Source organism: Pteropus vampyrus, unplaced genomic scaffold (genome assembly GCF_000151845.1).
Source record: "Pteropus vampyrus isolate Shadow unplaced genomic scaffold, Pvam_2.0 Scaffold249, whole genome shotgun sequence".
NCBI lineage: Eukaryota > Metazoa > Chordata > Mammalia > Chiroptera > Pteropodidae > Pteropus > Pteropus vampyrus.
The window spans coordinates 848455-870527 of record NW_011889030.1 but is presented as its reverse complement, the minus strand read 5'-3'; the positions used below and the strand labels follow the sequence as shown (position 1 = coordinate 870527).

Sequence of the window (22073 nt, the reverse complement as noted above, 5' to 3'; positions counted from 1 at the left end):
AATTAAAAATCTTCTAAGCAAACAATCAACAGAGTGAAGAGACAACTTGAGAAATCATAGAAAATATTTGTAAACCATACATCTGATAAGGAAAGGGATTCATATTTAAAACCTATAAAGATCAAAAACAGCTTAATAGCAAGAAAACCAATAACCATATTTAAATATTGCCAAAGAACCTGAATTAACATTTCTCAAAAGAAGACATACTAATTAATGCCCAACAGATATATGAAACAGATTATCAACATCACTAATCATCAGGGAAATGCAAATCAAACTCACAATGAGACCTCACACCTGTTAAAATGGCTATCATCAAAATGACAAAAGATAAGTAAGGAGATGTGGATAAAGGGAATATTCATATGCTGTTGGTTAGAATATAAATTGGTATAGCCATTATAGAAAACAATATGGAGATTTCTCAAAAAATTAAAAATGGATATACCATATCACTCAGCAATCCCACTTCTGGATATCTATCCAAAGGTAATGAATTCGAGATCTCAAAAAGATATCTGCACTTCCATGACCATTGCAGCATTATTTACAATATCCAAGGTATGGGAACAACCTAAGTACTTGTCAACAGATGAATAGATAAAGAAAGTGGGCTATTATTCAGCCATGCTGAAAAAGAGAAATTTTGTCATTTGCGAAAACATGAATGAACCTGAAGGGCATTATGCCAAGTGAAACAAGCCAGATAGAGAAAGACAAATACTGCATAGTATCACTGATATGTGGAATCTAAAAAATAGGAAAAAAAAGTTTAACTCAGAAGTATAGAGTAGAACAGTGTTTACCAGGGGCTGGTGGGATGGGGGAAATGGGGAAGTGTCATCAAAAAGTACAAAGTTGCAGTCATATCAAATGAATAAGTCTAGAGATCTAATGTACATGCATGATGACTATATCTAATAATACTGTACTGAATACTGAAAAGATGCTAAGAGTAGATTTCAGATGCTCTCTGACAACTATGTGAAATCTGTTAATTAGCTTGACTGTAATAATTATTTGACCATGTATATCAAATCATTATGTTGCACTCCTCAAATATATACATATTTTATTAAAATACATAAATTTAAAAGATGATAATGAAGAATAAATTTTTGATAAAAAATAGGCAAGCGAATAGATAGATTGAGCTATTACTAGAAAATAGAAAGGGAATAATTTAGGAATGAGACTGACTTGCAAAAGCAAAATCAAAATTGAACAATAAATATTTGCATGCTTACTAGATGCCAGGTATTGCACTTTTTATGTATATTTTAATTTAATCTTTATAGCAGTCTCAGAGACTGTTAATCTTATATACTCCATTCTATTAATGAAAAAATTAAGGCTTAGAGATATTACTTTTTCCAAATTTATATAACTAGTAAGTGACAGAGCCAAAATTATAATCTAGGACTCTGACAAGAAGGACTCATAAATTATCTGTGCTTTAATGCCTCTCTGTGTCCTCTTGCTGCTCTATGTTCTGTCACTCCTTGTGATCTTTGGAGAATATAGTGATTGCTGCTCTATGTTCTGTCACTCCTTGTGATCTTTGGAGAACATAGTGATTTCTGATTTCTCATGCAAAATACTCCTAGAAATTCTCAGACAGTAGGTGGCAGTCTTGCTTCCATGTCTGGGTAGTCTATGGATATGGCACATCCAATCACACTAGTGAGAAATGTTCATCCACAGGGAAGTTGAAGAGTGTCTTGCATTTATACAAAGATATTAGAAGAGGAAATAAGCATCAGAACTTGATAAATCAGCAATCTTAATGCAAAGAGTCTTTATTAAACCTGGGAAGAGAGGAGTTAAACTATCAGAAATTTTGGAGTTTGTGGCCAGATTCCTACAGAGTCAATGGCATGCAGTTACAAGAATGGATATAGGAGAGAGTTGGAAGTAGGTCTGCTAAATACACACACACACACACACACACACACACACACACACACACACACACACACACAGCCTGCAAGATCATCCATTGTGGCAGAAATGGTTGGTAAAGAGAGTACTTAAATTTTAAATTTTATGGAGAACAAATAAAAATTGCTAATTACCTGATGATCTAACAGATTATATTTCTCTTTTTCCTTGGTTCCCAGAAAACAAACAGGAGACAAACCTGTAGGACATTAATAGTAATTCTGCTGAACCTATTGATTGGTTTGTTTGTATTATCCTTTTTAATATTTCATATTTTTCTTGTGAAAATGTTTTCACCCTTATAAATAGTAAGTCTAATTAGCTATAAAAACATATATACACATACATATGTATTTATGAATGTGCATATGTATATGTCATTAGGATTTCAGTTATTAGAGCAGTTGTGGATTATTGATATATTTAGGCATTCATGTTCAAAGTTTTAATAAAGGGATAATTTTGACATAAACAATCTATAAAATCTATAAACAATCTAAGTTATAAACTTAGATTGGCTGCAGCAGAGAAAGGATCTTATTAACAGCAGGGAAAAAATATTTTTTTGGCACCTGGCAGCAAATTATACAAGTAACATCATATAAAAATTAATCTTTGAAAGACTGAAAGTATGTCATATAAGTCAATTATGGAGAAGCAGCATAATAAAACATTATTACAGTAAATTCACAACATATGACTGCATTCATTGAAAGTAATAATATTAGGGCTCATACAGCGATTTTCTTCAGGTGATGGCATAGGTCTATGCTATAATAGGATAATGAACAAAGAAATTCTGCATTTTGGCTTGAAAGTCCTTGATAATGTTAACGTTGGAGCTAATTGAACTTTGGTATTGCCCCTACAGAGGGTGTGTGTGTGTGTCGGGGGGAGGGATAATGGTGCAGAAGTGTAATTAGCATTTTTCCTCAGTTCTTCTTCACTGACACAGTGAAGAATCACAGATCAGTGAGATTTAGATAAGGAGGCACATGGTTTTAATGATGAGAGCTGTAACAGAGTGCTGTTAACAGCAACCACAATAACCAACACAAAAAGGCCCCAGAAGTGGGAATGTCTGTCTTATATTTGGGCTGTGATTAGTGGTTCCAAAAGCATTCCTAGGTGATTAGCAAGTGAGGTTATTTTGATTGACACCTGGCTGCTATATAACTCTTTGCCTAGAGCTCTTGTGCTTACCCAGATACAGTCTGTTATAATTAGATTCATGGACTTCCGGGAATAAACATAGTATTATAATGAAGTTTAAATTGTAGGCAAATTAGGGTAGTACCTTCTGCGCAGGAGTCTATAGCCATATTAGGCAGGCCAGCTAAGACTATGACTCTCCTGTTGTTTGTTTCTGGGGATGCAAGAGGGATTCTCTAACTACCAATAGGGTGTTCTTTGGGCTGTCTCTAGGCTGGGCCCCTATTCCTCTGTTCCCCCTGTCATTCATGTCTGACTAGCTACCTAACAATAACAGATGACATTTTGTTAATGTTATGTCTAAAGTTTGATGTGAATATTAAGTATGAGAAAAATAGTCCAATTCTTATTTAAGTTCTGTAATATCATTTTGTAATATCACGTGACATACCCACTTTTCACACATCTACCACATACCAAAATTATGATGAAATGTGAGATGCCATATGTTTGAATTTACTTGACTGTCAAAATCAAGCTTTGTGTTTACCATTTGGGTTATAATATTTTACGACTGCGCTTTTTTGTATTGAAATTATATTGCTTTAAGTGATCAGTTTCTTTTTAAAAATGTTGAGAACTCAGAAGAGCAGAAAACACAAGGGGCAACCAGATGCAGGAAAGGAAAATAAATCAGAGCCCATGGATATACAGCATTGAGAAAATACACGTGGCCAATATTAACTCAGATGTTTTACTGGTGTGAATAATACTATAAGAAAATAAAACTTATGCCAACTTTCAAAAATTGTATGAGGAGAACAAAGATTATTACAGTTCCTCAAATTATTATTTTACAGCTACCCTGAAGCAATAAGGTAGACCACTAACCCTAAAAATAGTGAAGTAAAGACTACAGCTATGAGTGGAAATTACTATTTGCAGCTCAACAAACATGATTGGAAAAGGAAATAAAATGAAAAAGGCAACAAAATGAAAATTAAAGAAAAACTAAATCAGACCAGATGTTGTGAATCTGTTTTTCATGCAGAGATGCTTAAATGCAAAGAATGGCCTTCCGGGCAATGTTGCTGAGATAATAACACTGAATTTGTTCAAGATGGTTTGGTTAGATGGTCTGACAGAGGAGATTTAGAACTAAAAGGAGAATAAGCTACATAGGTCTACTGGCCTCTTTGCATTTTTTAAAGAAAAAATGTTATATCTTTATTCAAGATCTTGAACCAAAATTATATTTCTCTGCTTTTTATTTGGCCTTAGCATAAAAAAACAAAACAAAACATTTTTTTCACATTTTTATCAACTTTTTAACAGCTTATCTCTTATTACTATCAGCAATTTTTGCTGTCATGTTACATTTCTTCCTGATTTTATTATCACTGGCCTCATTATAGTACTTCCACTAGCTTCTCCTACTGTGATCCTTATTATATCGATGTTTGTTCCATGTGCTACTGTCTTTCATCATGTTTGAATCTTGGCAAAAAATTTCTTTTACCTACAATACCTTGTAGATAGATGACACCAGCCTCATGTAATCATTGTAATTGTTGGACATATGACTGCTATTCATGCCAATTTTCACTTTGGAAAGTTTCTATGTGAGATAAAAACTTGTTCTTGAATGGAGAATTAGGAAATAAAAGAACTAATTTTTTTATTTTAAATCTGTAGTTTTAAATTTTTTCATGCCTCTTTTTTTTTTCTAAATTGAATCTAGGTTGAACTAAGATGTTATGCACAAAGGACATGAATTGTATTTTGCAAGTCATAAAAGAAGTGATGAAAAATAATTGAAATGTGTAAAAAAAAGATATAAATGAAAAAGTAATCTAATAAAATCATATTTATAAATTAGTTATATAACATAAAACTCTCTCAATAAAACAGCTTTTGATAAATTCTTCAGTTTTTATACAGATATCACTCTAGCAATAACTCCCACTGTATATCAGTTACTTATGCTTAAACTCTCAAAATTAGAGACAGCAGACTGTTGAACATATACTTACCATTTTGATAGGAAAATTACCTCTACTTCACAGTCAGTCATTAAGGAATGTTTAAATACACGATGAACTTAGAAAAAAAAGTATTTTCACAAAGACCAAAGCATACTCATTGTGATCAATGTCATTTCAATGGAACAATCCATAGTATATAATGGATGATGTGCAAATGTAGAAAAGAGAAGTACATTGTTGGAAAAGGAAACGGTCTAGTCACTCTTACCCATGGACGTTATGGCATTCATCATATTCCTTGTAATATTGGTTTAGGCGCTTATTTCTGTGAGATATTTGTTTGTTTTTAAGCAAAGACAGTGTTATTTATCTTGTAATTCTCTATACCTGGCAAATTATTAGTGTTGGGAACTGTGTAAAAACTTATTGAGTGAAAGATTTTAAAAAAATATCAATTTATAAATTAATACTAGTTTGCAGTCAGAAAGAGAGAGTCGGCTGAAAAATAATCCTGAAAGAACTAAGAGTGTTAAGATTTATCTGGGGCTATCAGACTTATATTTACTTCAGTAGTATATAGTTGTTAACAAATGGTGTGCTGAGTTCTCAAAGCCTTACCTATAAGTTTCACTCTTTAATAACATCGTTAATTAACAATAACAATGTTATTAAAGAGTGAAATTAGCCTTTGTAATTTGCTGTTTAATTTAAGATAGTAGTAATTATTAAAATGGTTACTTGTCTATTACTACACACAGTATTATTTTATAGAAAATAAATACATGCTTTAGAAAATAATAGAAATTATCCATAATACTACTTTCCTTAAAAACTACTATTAAGAGTTTGAAAATTAATTTTCCTATATTTTCTGGAAAGGTATGTAATAATATTGTAAATAAATAAGTAATCACATATGTGATTTTTAAATAAGTTCTATTTTAATAGATATAGTATATTCTAATTTAAAAAAATACTATAAGCACCTTTAATGCAATTTAAATATTTTATGAACTTTTAAATTGTTTTATAAAATTCCATTAAATGAAAATATTATTTATTTTACCAATGGTTAGCATTATAAAATAAACTCATTAGTAGTTATTTTTTCAATCAGTAGCTGTGATTTAAATTTTATTATGACAAAAATCCATAAACCTGCATATGTCCAGGAAAGCATCTTGGGTTATTAGAAAATGAATTTCTTTGAGAGTGATAATTTTGAGACTGTTACTTCTTAACCTAACTCTATCAATTCAATACATATATTGAAGAGTGAATTCATTTCTCTAAAATGCTTAATAACTAGTTTACTGATTTGTTGTTTGTCATTGCTGAATTATTCATAAACATTTTTACCTGTCGCAGAAGAATAAAAAAGGTTGTTTTACCTTTTAATTGGGTAGCTCTTCCACAGCATTCCAATTAACTGGGTCCATTTACAAGGTGTTAATATATGTCATCAACTCTAGATATCATTCTCGCTTGGATACCCAAATTATAATTAAGGTAAAAACCTTTATAGCCATTCTCTTGAAATTTTAATTTATGACAATTTCACTTGGTGATTTTAGTGATTTCAAAATAAATTTGGTAAACTGCACTATTCATTATTCCTGTCTGATTATATCCTATGTGTTTGAAGAAAAAATACTTTAAATATAACCAAAAGAGATTTGTAGTATCCTTCTTTTACTATCTGAACCAATCTATGTTTGTTCAATAAGATTTTAAATCTACTGTATGCTTTTAGAGTAAAATTAGAAAATGAAAAAACAGTATACAAATACATGGAGTATCAAGTGAGAGAACTATTAAGAGAAAAATTACTGATGATTGGTGAAACTGGGTCTAGTTTGGAAGTTATACAATGACTATGAGTAGGATATATTAAAGAATCTTCTAGAGAGCTTTGTGGAAACTTCGTAGAGAAACTCTATGGAAAGGCAAATGATAAACACAGACTCTTGAAATCTGAGTTCAGATGAAGTATAATGCATTCCCTGGCAGGATGGTACCTATATATTTTAAGCAGTATCTTTTACCCTTTTTTCTTTTATTAGCCTTTGTAATTTGCTGTTTAATCACATTAGTTTTGTAGGGACTCCAAATTGTGAAAAACAATCATGGTGATCTAGAATATTTTGTGAATGATACTGATGTGAGAATCAGAAGTCACACCTTGAATTTGTTTCTTACCTCATGGATATTGTCATGCATGGTAAATTCCAGATTTTAATAGATTCCTTGAAAATATTATTAATGAGCCTGACAAAGAGACTTCATCTCATGGATGTGTCTACTCTGAATTTTTGTGTATCTGAGAACAAAATATGAGATGTATAAATTTCAACAAAAGGACATTGTGACTGAGTTCAAAATAAATTAATTGACTGGGAAAGTGAACTTCCCTGAGGTATATATCCAATAACAGTCTTGTCCTTTTTAATCGTTAGCCTTTTTTTTTTTAATGTGAAGAAATATTTCGTCACATTATATTTTAGAAGGTAATTGAAATAATTGAACTTAATGTTCTGAGAGAGTAAAGAGAAAAACAATTTTTATCAGGTTATAAACTTATTTGTTTGTAATTTTATCTGTACATTTGTAATTTTATATACTTTATTTTGGCGGGGGGTTCTGTTCTACTATATATGTCATGTATCTCCAGGAAGTCATTTAAAATAGTGCCAGAATTTTCTTATCCATGTGTCTAAAAGCATAAATTTCATTATTGGACACCCAAGTTGTTCTGTATGTTCAACCATAAACGAGGAACAGCACCCAAATGAGTACTCTCTTTTTTTACAGGGGTTTTCAGCAATGGAGGCATCCAACATTAGCATCCAGTGTGCAGGAATTGAATGGTTTTATTGCATAATATGAGAGAATTGCTCACTACTGTCTGTTCCTGCTGACAGTCCTGATGTTCAATCTGGCAATATCTTCAATGCTTTTTTTTTTCTTTTTCTTTTCACTCAGTGCTTTGATATTAGATGTTAATAGGTTCTTGGTCTGTAGCAGAGAAAGCAATGAGACAATTAATATGAAAAAGCTCAGTCTAAGAAGAGTCAGTGAAAGTAAGCGATGAATGAGAATGTCTAAGATTTGGTTTACTTTTTCTGTTTGTTTATTTTGTCAAGATAAGGGCAGCATAAAATTTAGTAACCTAGAGTTTTGCTCTTACACCAGAATAGCTAAATAGCTGAGGCATGCAACTTTGTTAATTCCTCCTTCTATGGCCATCTTCTCTGGTGACGTCTCTAGAATACTTTAGATTTCCTTTGGCTATGATGAGTCCATACAGATTCAGAATATTGACATTACTGGAGCACTGTTCATGTGAGCTTTGTAGGATTAAAACTATCTTTCTAAATATGCATAGATGATACCTCATGTCCAATTAAAATTAATGTGAAAACTTATAATACATTCTGCTATATAATATTATAAACAATCTTTTACAGAATTAAAAAAATAAACCTTCAATTCCCCCTTTCTGTTGTATATTTGGGGGTAACTGAATAATATAATTATAGAATCATCATATATTAAAGCCAGATGGGACTTTATAAGTTATAGGATCTTAGCAGGTGGGACAAACTTGATTTTGAGTTATGACTCAGTTACTGTAATTGTGAATTTTGGAAAGATACCTATCTGCTGCAAGCCTTGATTTCTTCATCTTTAAAACTGAAATGTAACAGACATCTCTTAGGATGATTATAAGACTTTAATAAAATAATACACATATGTTGCTTGTACAATGCCTGGAAAACAACAGGCATTTCAAAATTATTTGTTAAAAACTCAAACAAATAAATTGACAATCAGAGATATTACTGTGTGGAAGCTAGGAGAATTGGAGAAAGAAATAAACTTTTTCTTATATTCATTGAAAAATTAAAGCATGTTTAAAAATTTTTACCTTATTAATTGTAGACATCTGTGGTAATGAATTTACTGAATAAGATTCAACATTATTAGTTTTCTTGCAATTTTAGAATATAAACCTTATTAAAGTTCTAAAGTAGAGTTGGCATCTAATACTGAATATTTGAAGCTTCTCCTTTGTTGTTACAGTTGATGAACAAGTATTGATTCACTAAATTCCACAGTTTACATTGGGGTTCACTATGTGTTTTAAATTACATGGGCTTTGACAAATGTATAATAACATATATCTACCATGATAGTATCATACAGAATAGTTTCACTACACTGAAAATCCTCTGTGCTCCATCCCTCCCTCTCCTTATCTTGTAATCCTTGGCAACCATTGCCTTTTTTTTCCCTGTGTCCATAGTTTTGCCTATCCAGAATGTGGTGTAATAAGAATCATACAGTGTGTAATATTTTCACATTGGCTTATTTGATTATCAACACTTTTATGTATTCTCCATGTCTTTGTGGCTTGATAACTCATTTTGTTTTCATTGCTAAATAACATTCCATTTATGAATGTATCACAGTTTTTATTTTGTTTTGTTTTGTTTTATCCATTCACCTATTGAAGGGCATCTTAGTTGCTTCCAAATTTGGAAATTATAATTAAAACTGCTATAAATATTCATGTGAAAGTTTGCATGAATGTAAATTTTTAACTCATTTGAGTAAATACCAAGGAGTACAATTGCTGGGTCGCGTAGTAAGACTATGTTATGAAACTGCCAAATTGTCTTCCAAACTGGCTGTACCATTTTCCATTTCCACTAACAATAAATGAGTTCATGTTGCTTCATATCCTCACTAGCACTTGGCAATGTCAAGGTTCTGGATTTTGACATTCTAACAGGTTATGTAGTGGTATCTCATTATCTTTTTTATTTGCAATTCCTTGGTTATATATGATGTTGAGTATCTTTTCATATGCTTATTTGTTATTTGTATATCTTCACTGAGGTTTCTGCTCATTTTAACTGAGTTTTTGTTTTATTGTTGAGTTTTAAGATTTTTTTTGTATATTTTGGATACTTGTCTTTTAGTAGATATGTGTTTCACAAATATTTTTTTCTTGATCTGAGGCTTGTCTTAACAGTGTCTTTCATGGAGCAGAAGTTTCTTATTTTATTTTTATGAAGTCTTATTTATTTTTTTTTTATCATTTATGCTTTTAGTGTTATATTTAAAAAGTTATTTTTAAATCCAAGTTTACTTAAATTTTCTCCTAGAAGCTTTACATTTTGCATTTTATCTGTAGGTCTATAATTTTATGTGTAATTTTTGCTTTATACTTTTTCACCTGGACAGAAAAAATAGTTGGAAAATTAGTAACTTCCAAGTCAAAACATACAGTCAACGAATATTTTTCTAAGGTAAAAGCAAGACTTTTAAAAATTTAATGTAAATATGTGTCAAAAATTCATTGGTAAGAGCCACCAAGATGATAATGCATATTTAAGGAGAACTGAATAAAGAATGGTTAAATAAAATTTCTAATTTAGAAATAAAACTGGTTAATGTCCTACAGAACAATAAAAATATAACTTCCGGGATTATCTTTCCTACAAAATTATTCCACCTCTACCATATAAAAATTCATTTGCATTCCTATGTGATGAGAATTATTTACAGGCCATCAGCTGTAAAAACAAAATGAGCATGAATTCCTACAGAATTGTAAAATATTTTAACCAATAGTATATAACAAGTGAAACAAAGGCACATACTCCTGGAGAATTAGATATCTGCCAGGTAGGCCTGATTCACATTGTCTGCCCAGCAACATATTGAAAGGACAGGACAAGCGATAGTGCCTTTTGCCTATTTCTCAGCTTTTGATAAATTTTAACTACTTCACTGAGGAAACTGTTATAAGAGCCTACTTGAGACACACTAAAAGAAATATGAAGGCTTTAGTGATTTTTATTTTTATAGATTTGTGTTCACATAAGTACTGCAGAGTTCCTATAAGTATGATTAATAAAGAACAGGTTTAGAAATAGAAATCTTGAACTTTTTTTTTCCTTTTGATTATTGTCAGAGGTAGGTCAGGTAAATTTGAGCTGCTTTAAGTCCAATGAAGAATAAACAATTTACAGTGCAGATAAACTGGGCAAACTTTTGAGATAAAAGTTCATAAAACTTCATTAAAATTATAAAATGGTGATAATTTTGACTATTGCATTTTAGAAAGAATAAAGAACAATAAAATAAAACAATTCTTTCTTGGTACTAGGTTATTAGGTTGTAAATCCTTTCAAACAGAGATTGTGCCTTGTATTTTATATCACCTATATTTTCTAACACATAGTACTACTTAGGTACAGAAGAGACAGAGAAGAACTTTTAAGGATAAGAAAAAAGGAATAAGGCATTTAAAAACATTTTCCATTTAGCAACATGTGTGCTCTTTGTTCTCAAAATAGCTCTCACCTAGATCTTTATGCAGGACATCAGTTAATTTGGAGACCAATCATCATGATCAAATTCTTGCCAAACAGAAATTTTGAGCACTTTTAAGTAGATACACAAAGTTAACTTATATATTGGTCCATTCCATTTGTTTTTAATTTTATGTTTTTGGTAAGAGAGAAAGAAAAATTAGCATGTTTGTTTTTATTCATTGAACATTTGTGTAGTTGCCTATATAGTGAGTTTTAAATTTATAGCTATAGTTCCAAGCGTGCAAAAATTGAAACTTATTTTCTTGTAATTAAACTTAGTTTAACTCTCTGAACTCATATACAGTCGGTAGCTAACCTTAATCTTGCCAATTTAAGAAACTCAATCTCTTTTGACTTATAACTCAATCTCTTTTAAAAAAAAAAGTTTCTTTATAGAAAAAAATATATTGTTTTACTTCTCCTTTGCTTTTTTTTAGAATTTAGTCTTAGGTATGCAGACATCAGGGAAGAAAACAGTTGTGGTATATTCCCCACTCAGTGGATTATGGCATAAGCAGTCTACCTCTTCAGGCTTTGCCATTGATATATTCAAAGCTCAGCTTTGGGAATTGAAAGAAAACACTTTTTACTTCTCATCAAGTTTAAGGTCATATAGCTGGGCATAAAAACTCAAGCTATTTTGAAAGCCTTTTGCTAAATTCATCTGAAATATGAATAGCAAAGAAATAATTGTTTTTAAGAAATTAGTTTAACGTTTAGTTATTGTGCATACGTGGGAGGTGCCTAACATATTTATTTACTTTTTCTGGCACTCTATGTTTAGAATTTCATGCAAATAATGGTTGCTGGCATTTTGCGAAACATTCAGAGTAATGGGAAAGTGTCATAATAATGGAAATTTTGCAAACCTTCCCCAATGCTTTTCTGCTATTTTTAATCTTAGTAATTCAAAAGATCATTTAATCATCTCCAACATTTTCAGACTTCTGATAAAATCTGGGTATATGCTTCTTGCTACTTATTTCATGTATTATTTTTTCAGATTGTATATGTCCATGTATAATGTTTATTTCTGTATCAGACCTTGATTATATAATTCTTCATGATTAATGCTATGGTTTCTGATCATGCTGCTCTAAAGCAGTAGCCACACAAAATTCTATAAAGACAAAGAAAAAAGAACTCCCCCTCAAAAAAAAAATCCTTGCTATATTTTTATTCTCTGTTATAATATTTGAACATGTTGTATCACTGTTCATGTTATATAATAGTTGACCATATATATCATTGTTCAATAGAACATTCAATTCGTTATTAGTGAATATTCTTTGTATACTTTCTCTTGTGCAAAATTCACTAGAAAAAGTAATTTGTGGCAGCTACAATTTTACGTTTAATTAAAAAGAAATTAGATAGTTTACTAGATAATTAATCTTGCAAGAATGAACATTGTTTTCTTCCCTAAATATTTTTTCATTTTTATAGGACTGAGCAAAAACAGCTCTACAATCTAAAATTGAGCACCTTTAGTGAATACAGATTAAACATATATAGTATACATATATGTTGTGTTTATTAAAAACTTACCAACATACTTGGAAAATAATAACTTCCTAATATTACATCAAAGTGCACATCTGTGGACTTTTGAAAAAATCATCATTACTATGCCTTCCATATTTAAACTTTACCAAGGGATATATGGTGGTGGTGATACATATGCACTTTCTTTTGAAATGAGATTTTGCCTAGATTTATTATATGACAATGATACATTCACATCTGAATGCTGCAAATTAGATTAAAACTCTAGTGAATTTATAATAAAAGTCTTCAATGTTTAATCTTTTTCATGCAGTGACCTGGCTGTTCTTGATATGTGTTTAATTGACCAAATTTAAGGGCACAGAAATGTGTCTACTTATGTTTATAACACATGATTTAGGATTCAGACAAAATAATTTATTGTTCCCAGGTGCATCTATAAGAAACTTTCACTCATTCATTCAACATTTTTGTTAGCCAAACAAGTGCCATGTATTAAATTAGGCACTACACAGGATATCTCAAGTAATAAGATAAAATTCCTGCACTCACGTGTATTTCATAGTTTCTCTTCTAGAAAGACAGTTTTATTAACACATTAAAACATGGGAAGAAACTCTAATAGAAACGTATAAACCATTTTCTGGAAATCCCAAACAACATGGAACCAAATTTGTCTTGTTCTATGTCAGCATGGGTTTCCTAAGGAACGTTTGACTAGGGTCTTGAAAGAATAGTAGGAGTTGATCAAGCAGACCAAAGAGGATTAGCAGTTGGGATAATATGATTTATAATAAAAAGTGTATATTTAGTATTCATCTCATTTCTGGCACAGAGTTCCTAAAATCCTTGGAATTTTCTAAGTGAAGAGAGTTATAAAGGTTTCTTTTGTTATGTTAAAGAGGTGACTTTTTGATCCCATCTAAGGACAAGGGCTTGTTGTCAGGGGAACCAACCAGGTGATTACAGTGTTAAAACTTTCAGTCCCACCCTCTGACCTCCAGGGAGAGGAGAGGGGCTGGAGGTGAATTAACATCAGTGACCAGTTATTTAATCAATCATGCCTATGTAATGAAGCATCCATAAAAACGCAGAGAGCTTTCAGGTAAGTAAAGACAGGAAGATGTGGGTAGATGGTGTGCCTGGAGAGAGCATGGAAGCTCAGAAGCACCCTTTTCCCATACCTTGCTCTATGCACATCTTCCATCTGGCTGTTCCTGAGTTATAAAAGTTAAACCTAAGACATTAATCAAACCCAAGGAGGGGATCGTGGGAACTTCTGATTTATAGGTAGTTGATTAGAATACAGATAACACTCTAGGCTTGTGACTGGTGTCTGAAGACTTGTAGGACTGAACCCTTAACCTGTGGAATCTGATGCCATCTCTGGTTAGATAGTATCAGAATTGAGTTAAATTGTAGGACACCCATTTAGTGTCCAGGGAATTACTTGTTTGTTTAGGGAAGCCTACACACACACACACACACACACACACCACATTGAAATTGGGACACACAAAATTAGGTCCTGGAACCCAAAAATCAGTCTAGGTCAAGATTCTAATATGCTCATAGGAACAGAGGCATAGAAGAACATAGTGGATTTGAGAAATCATGAAATAAATATAACTGAAACATAGGGGCTTGTAGGGAAATTTTAGTCATCAGGTTTAAGGTCACCAGGGATGATATTCTTTGGTACTTTGAATTTTATGCTCTACACATTAAGAGGAAGGTGTGACTCTGCCTGGAAATTGCTTTATGAGTACCTCTCTTGTGTAGCTTAACTGCAGATAGTCAACATATATGAGGGGTGGAGGGGAATTAATATGTCCTGGAATTACTGAGGTCTTTTGACTGTAGTTGTTTTCTATATATATTTTTAAGTAATAGAGTCTTCAAGGGTCTTGAGTGGGGGATTCATATGATAAAGCCAAAAGCCAAATACTAATTCTTTTATTATCCTTTTAATTTCTTAGAAATATTATAGCCCATGCTTGTTGATATTCTACATATTTGCTCTGTTCTCATAAATTTTATCTGGGGGTATTAATCACTTTATAGAAAAAGAAAACTTAGTATTATTCTAAGAATTCTCTTCTGTCTTCATGCTCTAATCATGCAAAGAGAGAAGTCTTCAGAGTAGGAAACTTTCTCAGGGATTTATTTGCTTCAAGTCAATCTTTTCAATGCCCTTTTTATATTTAAATGTTTTTACAGACATAGAGAGCTTCTTTACCATATAAAATTTACATATTTCACTTTTTTTATTACTAATTTATAAGATTTCTGTAATTGTATTAAATATCATTGTACATCGATGAATATTAGTTGAATGAAACTCCATAGTTTTATTTTTCTATATATTTAGGACAGGTAATATTTGTAAAGACTTTTATAATCTGTATAGTGTTGCTTTTAATCAGAATTAAGTATTCCACACATTATATATTTTATTTTTGTTTTAATCTAGAAACTTTCTTTAATTTTCACCTACAAATCACTCAAATCTAAAATCTAATCTATTGGAACTAGAATCTAAAATGCTATATAATCTATAAAAACTGCTAATAAAAATATGAAATTCTATATTTCACAAATTTTACTGTTAAAGAGATATAAGCAAAATTATGTCTGTATTTTTCTTTCCTAATTGTCAGCGTCCTCCATTCCCAACATGTACCATATCTGAAGTCAGAAGTTAACATAAATTATAATATACTAGATTTGTGTGATTTAAAAAAAAAAAACCCACAAAACTAATTTGATATGTTTACTTACAGAGAGCCATATCCTAGAAGATGTCAACAAATGTATCATAGCCTTGCGAGACCAGGATGCTGATAATTTAGACCGAGCTGCCGGTGCTATCAGAGGTCGGGCAGCAAGAGTTGCTCACATTGTCACAGGTGAAATGGACAGTTACGAGCCAGGGGCTTACACTGAAGGTGTGATGAGAAAAGTTAACTTCCTTACAAGTACTGGTAAGTCTCAGTCTCCAATAACTGCTGCACTGTTTCTGATATTTGAATCTATATAGCTACCAATTATTTATACTTGAAATTCTTGGCCTGTGTTGATTGTTTTGAAATAGATTGCTCTACTATCTAATATTGATAGGTGCTTGCATCCTGTGGTTATGTGATTAGAAATTTATCTCTTAGAAGTAAATATATTCACTGGGGAAAAGAAGTCTCTTATAAATATGTGCATTATATAAGTTACCGACAATCCTTAGCCATTTATGAATGTTTATTAATACCAGAGCTGTTAGGAAATACAATTACACCAGGTGTGATAAATTCATAATAGTTTTCAAACCCTCTTTTAGCTGTATCACTGGTACTCCCAGGTTTTTGTTCACATTACTCAAACAGAGCAAACTTGTCCTATGTTTCCTGAGAAATGCTCTCTATCTTCTTTTGTGCTCTGTTTGCAAAACAATATTTTGTTTTTTCACATAATCTTTTATTACGTAAGAAATATGGAACCAAGATTTTGTTTTGGTTGCAGCACACTATATAGTTTCTAAAATGAGTTAGTAAATGCTTTGTTCCTGAATCACTCAGTAAAATGGCATTCTTATCTTTAACACTATTATTAATATTTCTCCAAGAAACTTACAGAAACATTCAAATTCAATGGATTCAGAAACAATATACATAATTTGGATGAAGGCAATCAACTATTTTTATAAGTCATTGTGACAGAACTTTCTCCTGTGAAAATCCCTTGAGATTTGTAAAATCTCCGTGTTAAATTTTTCTTACTAATTCTTTCTTAAGTTTAGGTTGATGGTAAACGCATTATTCTTAAAATATTTGAGGTTCCATACTTAAACCATCAGTCCCATCTAGAGAATTGTTATTTATAATATGAAAAGGGCATATTGAATTTAGACAATATGTACATTGTGTAACGAAAGGGATAGAAAGGATGAAGATCTGATAATTTTGGTGGGAGGTGGAGAGGAAGATCAACCTTGCAATTAATTAAGAGAAACATATCAAGAGTTGAATAACCTTAAGTAAGGACTAGTTCTGAAGAGATATATCACAAGGTAAGCTTAGCAAGGTTTGTAGATAACCGATGATTGGTGTTGCTTTTTTCCTAGCATGTTGATATAGAAAATTATTGATGAATCTTGACACAGTTTTCTCATTATCTCTTTTTAAAATATTTCTGAAACAATAAAACACTAAAGATATGCTAAGGAAAATGGAGGAGATATATCTGCAACTCTTGATATTCTATTTCTACCTGAATTCCACAGAAGCCACTGGTGTCACCAAAAAAGCACATGGTAGTTGCTTTAGCAATGAAATATTTACTTACTTAAGAGGACAATTGTGTTATGGTAGTTCAGCATCTCTTTCCTAAACTAAGTTTAACTGGTTCTTTCTTATTGGTCAAAATCAATTATAGTTACCTGTTTTTTCTTCTACTTTCTGAAAATTAACTGTAAGTAATTTTTTAGCTAAATGAAAATTTCTGTAGGGAGTTCAATAGGTGAAATCTACCAGGGTTTTACCTATATCTTGCCTCTGTCTCAGTTTTGTAATCATATTAGTAATGTCTTGTGAAGACACTCTACTGGTCACAATGTCTGTACAAAGTACCAAGTTGATATTCTCTATAAGACCAAGCCAGCCCATATCTGCCATATTCAAAGAAGTGGAAGCAAAATTCTAAAGTCTCTAGAATGTGAAATATGTTGTGGGAACACTCTTTTCAAAATCAATTCCTATGATCTGAAATCAGAAAATAAAAATGAAACAAAGTTATTTACACATTTAATTACAAGTTTGTCTATACCTCTATGAATTATCACTTTATAAAATAATGAGCCAATATGGCCACATTATCATAATCAAAAGAGAGAGAAGTCTTTTTTCCTCAAATTTGTATGTAACTTAAATTAAAATTCTCCAGCTAATTATGTCCTGTGCCCAAAATATAATAAATATAGATTAATCCTGGGTTACTCTGTATAAGACACAACTTATTAATATAAAAATATAGTTTATGACTCTTTTGTCATTTTATTTTTCAGATAATTTTTGGTTTATTTTCAGAGAAGGCTTTATATTTTTGTTTTATATGTCTAATTCCAACTTTTCTTAAAATAGCTTTCCTTGAAATTTATCAAAAGCATGCCTCATTAAAGGGAATTCTGAGCAATAAATTCGATGGATACACTAATTAGATTAATGTGATCCTAACCAAAGCTGAAATATGTTAGCATTTTTCTCTCCCATAGAGATATTGTCTATGAAACTTGCTTCCAACTATTCTATTCTCCACAATTAAGTAACAGAAGATGTTCATCTTTGTTCACATCTGCTCATAACTTGGACTTATTATTTACAAATAATTATCAAATTAAGTAATTGAAAACATCATGTTTTGTGTTATGAAGCCTTAATAGTTCACATTTTAGCAAGTGAACGGTCTTTATATGTGGCCTGCTTTTCTTTTTCTCTTATTGAATTCTCAGGTCTTAACCCTGATTTCTGAAAATAGCTTAATAAGGAGCTGCCATGAATTATTTTTATTACTGAGACCTTCTTATATTTGAAAATTTTTTCTTAAAGAACCGTCATCAATGATGAAACCTAAGCCATATTTATCTAAACCACAAAGAATATTTTTGGAACATTTCATCTTTGATTTTAATCAAACTCTGTGTCTCATTAGCACATTTTTAAGATTTGATGATCCTCTAAGCGTTTTATCAGCATTAGGAAACAGAGTTGCCATGTTACATTTCAGGAATTTGCATTGTTCACAAACCTTAGCAGTTGGTTTTAAGTGAAATGTTGACAACGTCTAGAATGCTGCATTTCATTTGGACAGAGGCATAATATTGTAATCTCTGTGTGAAATTCTTTGTTCTGCCCAATTCTTCCCTGTTACTAAGCTTCTCCCCTTGTCAGGAATTTCTGATAAGGGAGAGAAAATAGAATGGCTTTTTTGTTAAGTAACAAACCTTCTGGATTACAATGTGAAAGTTTAGAAGTTATAGTCTTATCATCAACTTCAGTTCTTTCACATTAGGTTGAGGGAAAACTTAAACCAATAGTGGACTAACATAGTATTTTTTGGGTGTGATTTATGGATGCTATCAAATTCAGAAATTAGGAAGCCCAAAAACATCTGTTGCAAACCTTCAAACCCCACCTGGTTTCAATGTCAGCCAGGCTCATGGACCAAAACAAAACAGAGACATAAATGAACCTGACTAAAACATCCTGGTGGCATCCACCATTGGCAACTGGTAGCAATGGTAAATAAAGAGTCATTCATCAAGTACTCTTCTCGGCCCATCTGGAAAGTGCATACCCAGAATCCTCTCCCTATTAGAATAGAGAAGAGTCATATAGTAGTATTTTTTTTTTTTTTAGGCAAATGAGACAGATGAAAAGAATTTAGAGTCCACAAGTATTTTCAAAATTTTGTTATAAATGTTTTTTGAGACCAGTGTAAACAACAATGATACACTTTTAAGATAAATTTTATCTAAAAATCATTTTTAGTAGTCAGTAAGTCCTATCAATTCCATTTCATTTATTATTTTTCACATACAAATATCCTGTATTTTTTAGCCTGATTAAACATGCTATTTTCCTTATGTTGCATCTCTTTTCTATAACCTTAAATGGTGATAGGGTAAAATACAAAAGCTTTGGTTCTAGCAGTCTTTGCTCTCTCTCTCTCTTTCTTTCTCTCCCTCTATGATAGATGATAGCTAGCTATCTAGCTATAGATAGATAGACAGACAGACAGACAGACAGACAGATAGATGATAGATAGACAAACAGATAAATTCAGATTAGTGGCATATTGGGCATAATGTAACATATGGGAAGGTCTGGCAACACGAGAATACTAGAGCAGAGTTCCCTGTGGAAATGGCTGGAGCTTAGTGTTGTCTTTCTTTTTGTTGAGTCTGGGCCATAGCCTTCTCCACTTCCTCTCAATGCATGTCCAGTCTGCTTTGCTCACTTAATTTACTTGCCTGAACTTTGTAGGCATTTGAATTCATCTAAACATGCATTTCTTTCTTTTCTTTTTTTTTCTAGAGTGGGCCAGAAGGCACCTCTACTTCATCTAAGTCGATACTTTCATAGTCATGCAGACATGCCAAGATCATTTCTGTTTTTCAGTCTTGTCTATGCTATGCCTGTCATTTTAAATATTCTCATCCTTTATTTCTCACATCAAATTTTATCTTTCAAGAAACAGTTTATTTCTTGTGTCCTCTAGAACCTTTTCTTTACTCACTCTGGCAACTGAATTCATTCTAGTATCATGTATTATAGATTTTAAAGGACTTGCCACTTAGTTTCATCATTCCAGACAACTATATGCCACTGATGAACTCTTTAGAAATGCCTATATATAAATGACTTTTCTTTCCAAGTAGAATGTGACCTATAGGAGAAAAGGAAATGTATTATTTCCTTTTGCATCTCTCTCAGAGCCAACTATAGTGTCTTGCATGTGATAGATCAAAACAAAACAAAACTACTCTTGAATCGAGTCTACATGCCTTTGCTAATTCTATTTCAGTAGTAAAACACTTTTCTTCTCTATCGTCCCACTAAAATTATAATTATTCTTCAATACTTTCTCAAATGCCACCACCTTTGTAAAGGAGCTTCTGATTTCCTTTCAGTTAGAATTAATTGCTTCATTATCTGTGTTACCATGGAAGAGCTTGTACTGTAGTTAATGCCTCTTTCATTTGCCTTGTATCATAATCAGCCATTTACATACAAGTTTCTCCCATTAGATTGTAAAATCTTTAAAGGCAGACACCACACCTTATTTATTTTAACATTTATTAGTATTATTTTACACATAGTAGAAGTGCCCAAGTCCTTCTCCCAACTTTAAATTTAAAATTCACTACAAGGTTAAACTATGACACTTTCTAATACAGTTAAGCAAAAGAACAAGTTATTCCTGTTTGGGGAAAAAAAACAAAACAAAACTCAAAAGCAGTGGACTATGTCAAAGCCTGCAGCAGAGAAAAGATCAGGGAAGTGATTCATTACTGTCCAGAGTTAGATATTTGCCACTTCCAGAAATCTTGGGGTCGGATTCTTAAAAGGTTCTTTTGAATAAGAGATCACGACTTTTGTGTATTCAATTACTTCCAACATCCTTGAAGTGCATCTGATGAAAGATCCCACTGAACCTAATTTCACTAATGCTTCCAACAAATCCCTACAGAGGGTAGCAACTGTGCCTTCAAATTTGGAAACTGTCTTTGGCAAACTTCCCTCCCCTGATAGTAGTCTAAAACAGGCCTTCAAATTACCTACTTTTTTACTTTTGGCATCAGGCCTAATCTGACACCCTTTATATAGAGAGCATTATCAAGATGCTTCTGTCTGCTAATCACTTGGCTAACCTGGATAATCAAATACCTTGATGTTGGTGATGCAGAAAACAAAAGTTAAATGACACTCTAGCATCTTTAAACAAGACTCAGAAGTGTTTCTATTACGACTTAAACTAATACTGTGACTTTAAGAAAGTAGCTACTAAAACTTCTGAGTAGAAAACCTATTTTCTATCCAAAGAGAACTAGATTTGAATAAGACCTAGATCTAGTTAGGGGGCTGAGAGTACTTCTTTATCTTGCCATTTTAAGTAATTGGAAATATGAACTCATCAAAAAAAAAAAAAAGATGCTATAAAAATGGAAATCTCCTATATATACTGTATAACATAAAGGCTTTTTTGACCTTTTTGATTTGGTTAGACCCTAAGAGAGGTACTTGGAATAATCTAAAAAACCACTACTGGTAATATTATTATTTTAAAAAGTATATATTGGTAGGAATTTCATTGTCAAAAGAAGAAAAAAGTATACATTAGTAGGAATTTTATTGTCAAAAGAAGAAATAACTTAAGAGTGTATTTCAGAGAATCATAAAAATGGGCTGCAACATTCCCATATCTGGAAAATGTAACATACATAGCTGTGATGCCGATGCTAAATAAAGAATGGATTAAGGATAGGGGAGATGAGTTGGCATGGGCTAATAGGAAGGGATCATTGGAACAAGAAATGGAGAGTGTGGGCCTG

The 22073-nt window shown here is 31.8% G+C and overlaps 1 protein-coding gene across 1 annotated transcript in view; it reads left to right on the top strand.

Moving 5' to 3' along the window:
* CTNNA3 (catenin alpha 3) overlaps window positions 1–22073 on the top strand; it is a 1489877-nt gene that overhangs the window by 1075808 nt on the left and 391996 nt on the right. The window contains exon 13 of the mRNA XM_023520113.1: window positions 15757–15957. Coding sequence (XP_023375881.1) covers window positions 15757–15957 — 201 coding nt within the window. The remainder of the gene's footprint in view (window positions 1–15756; window positions 15958–22073) is intronic.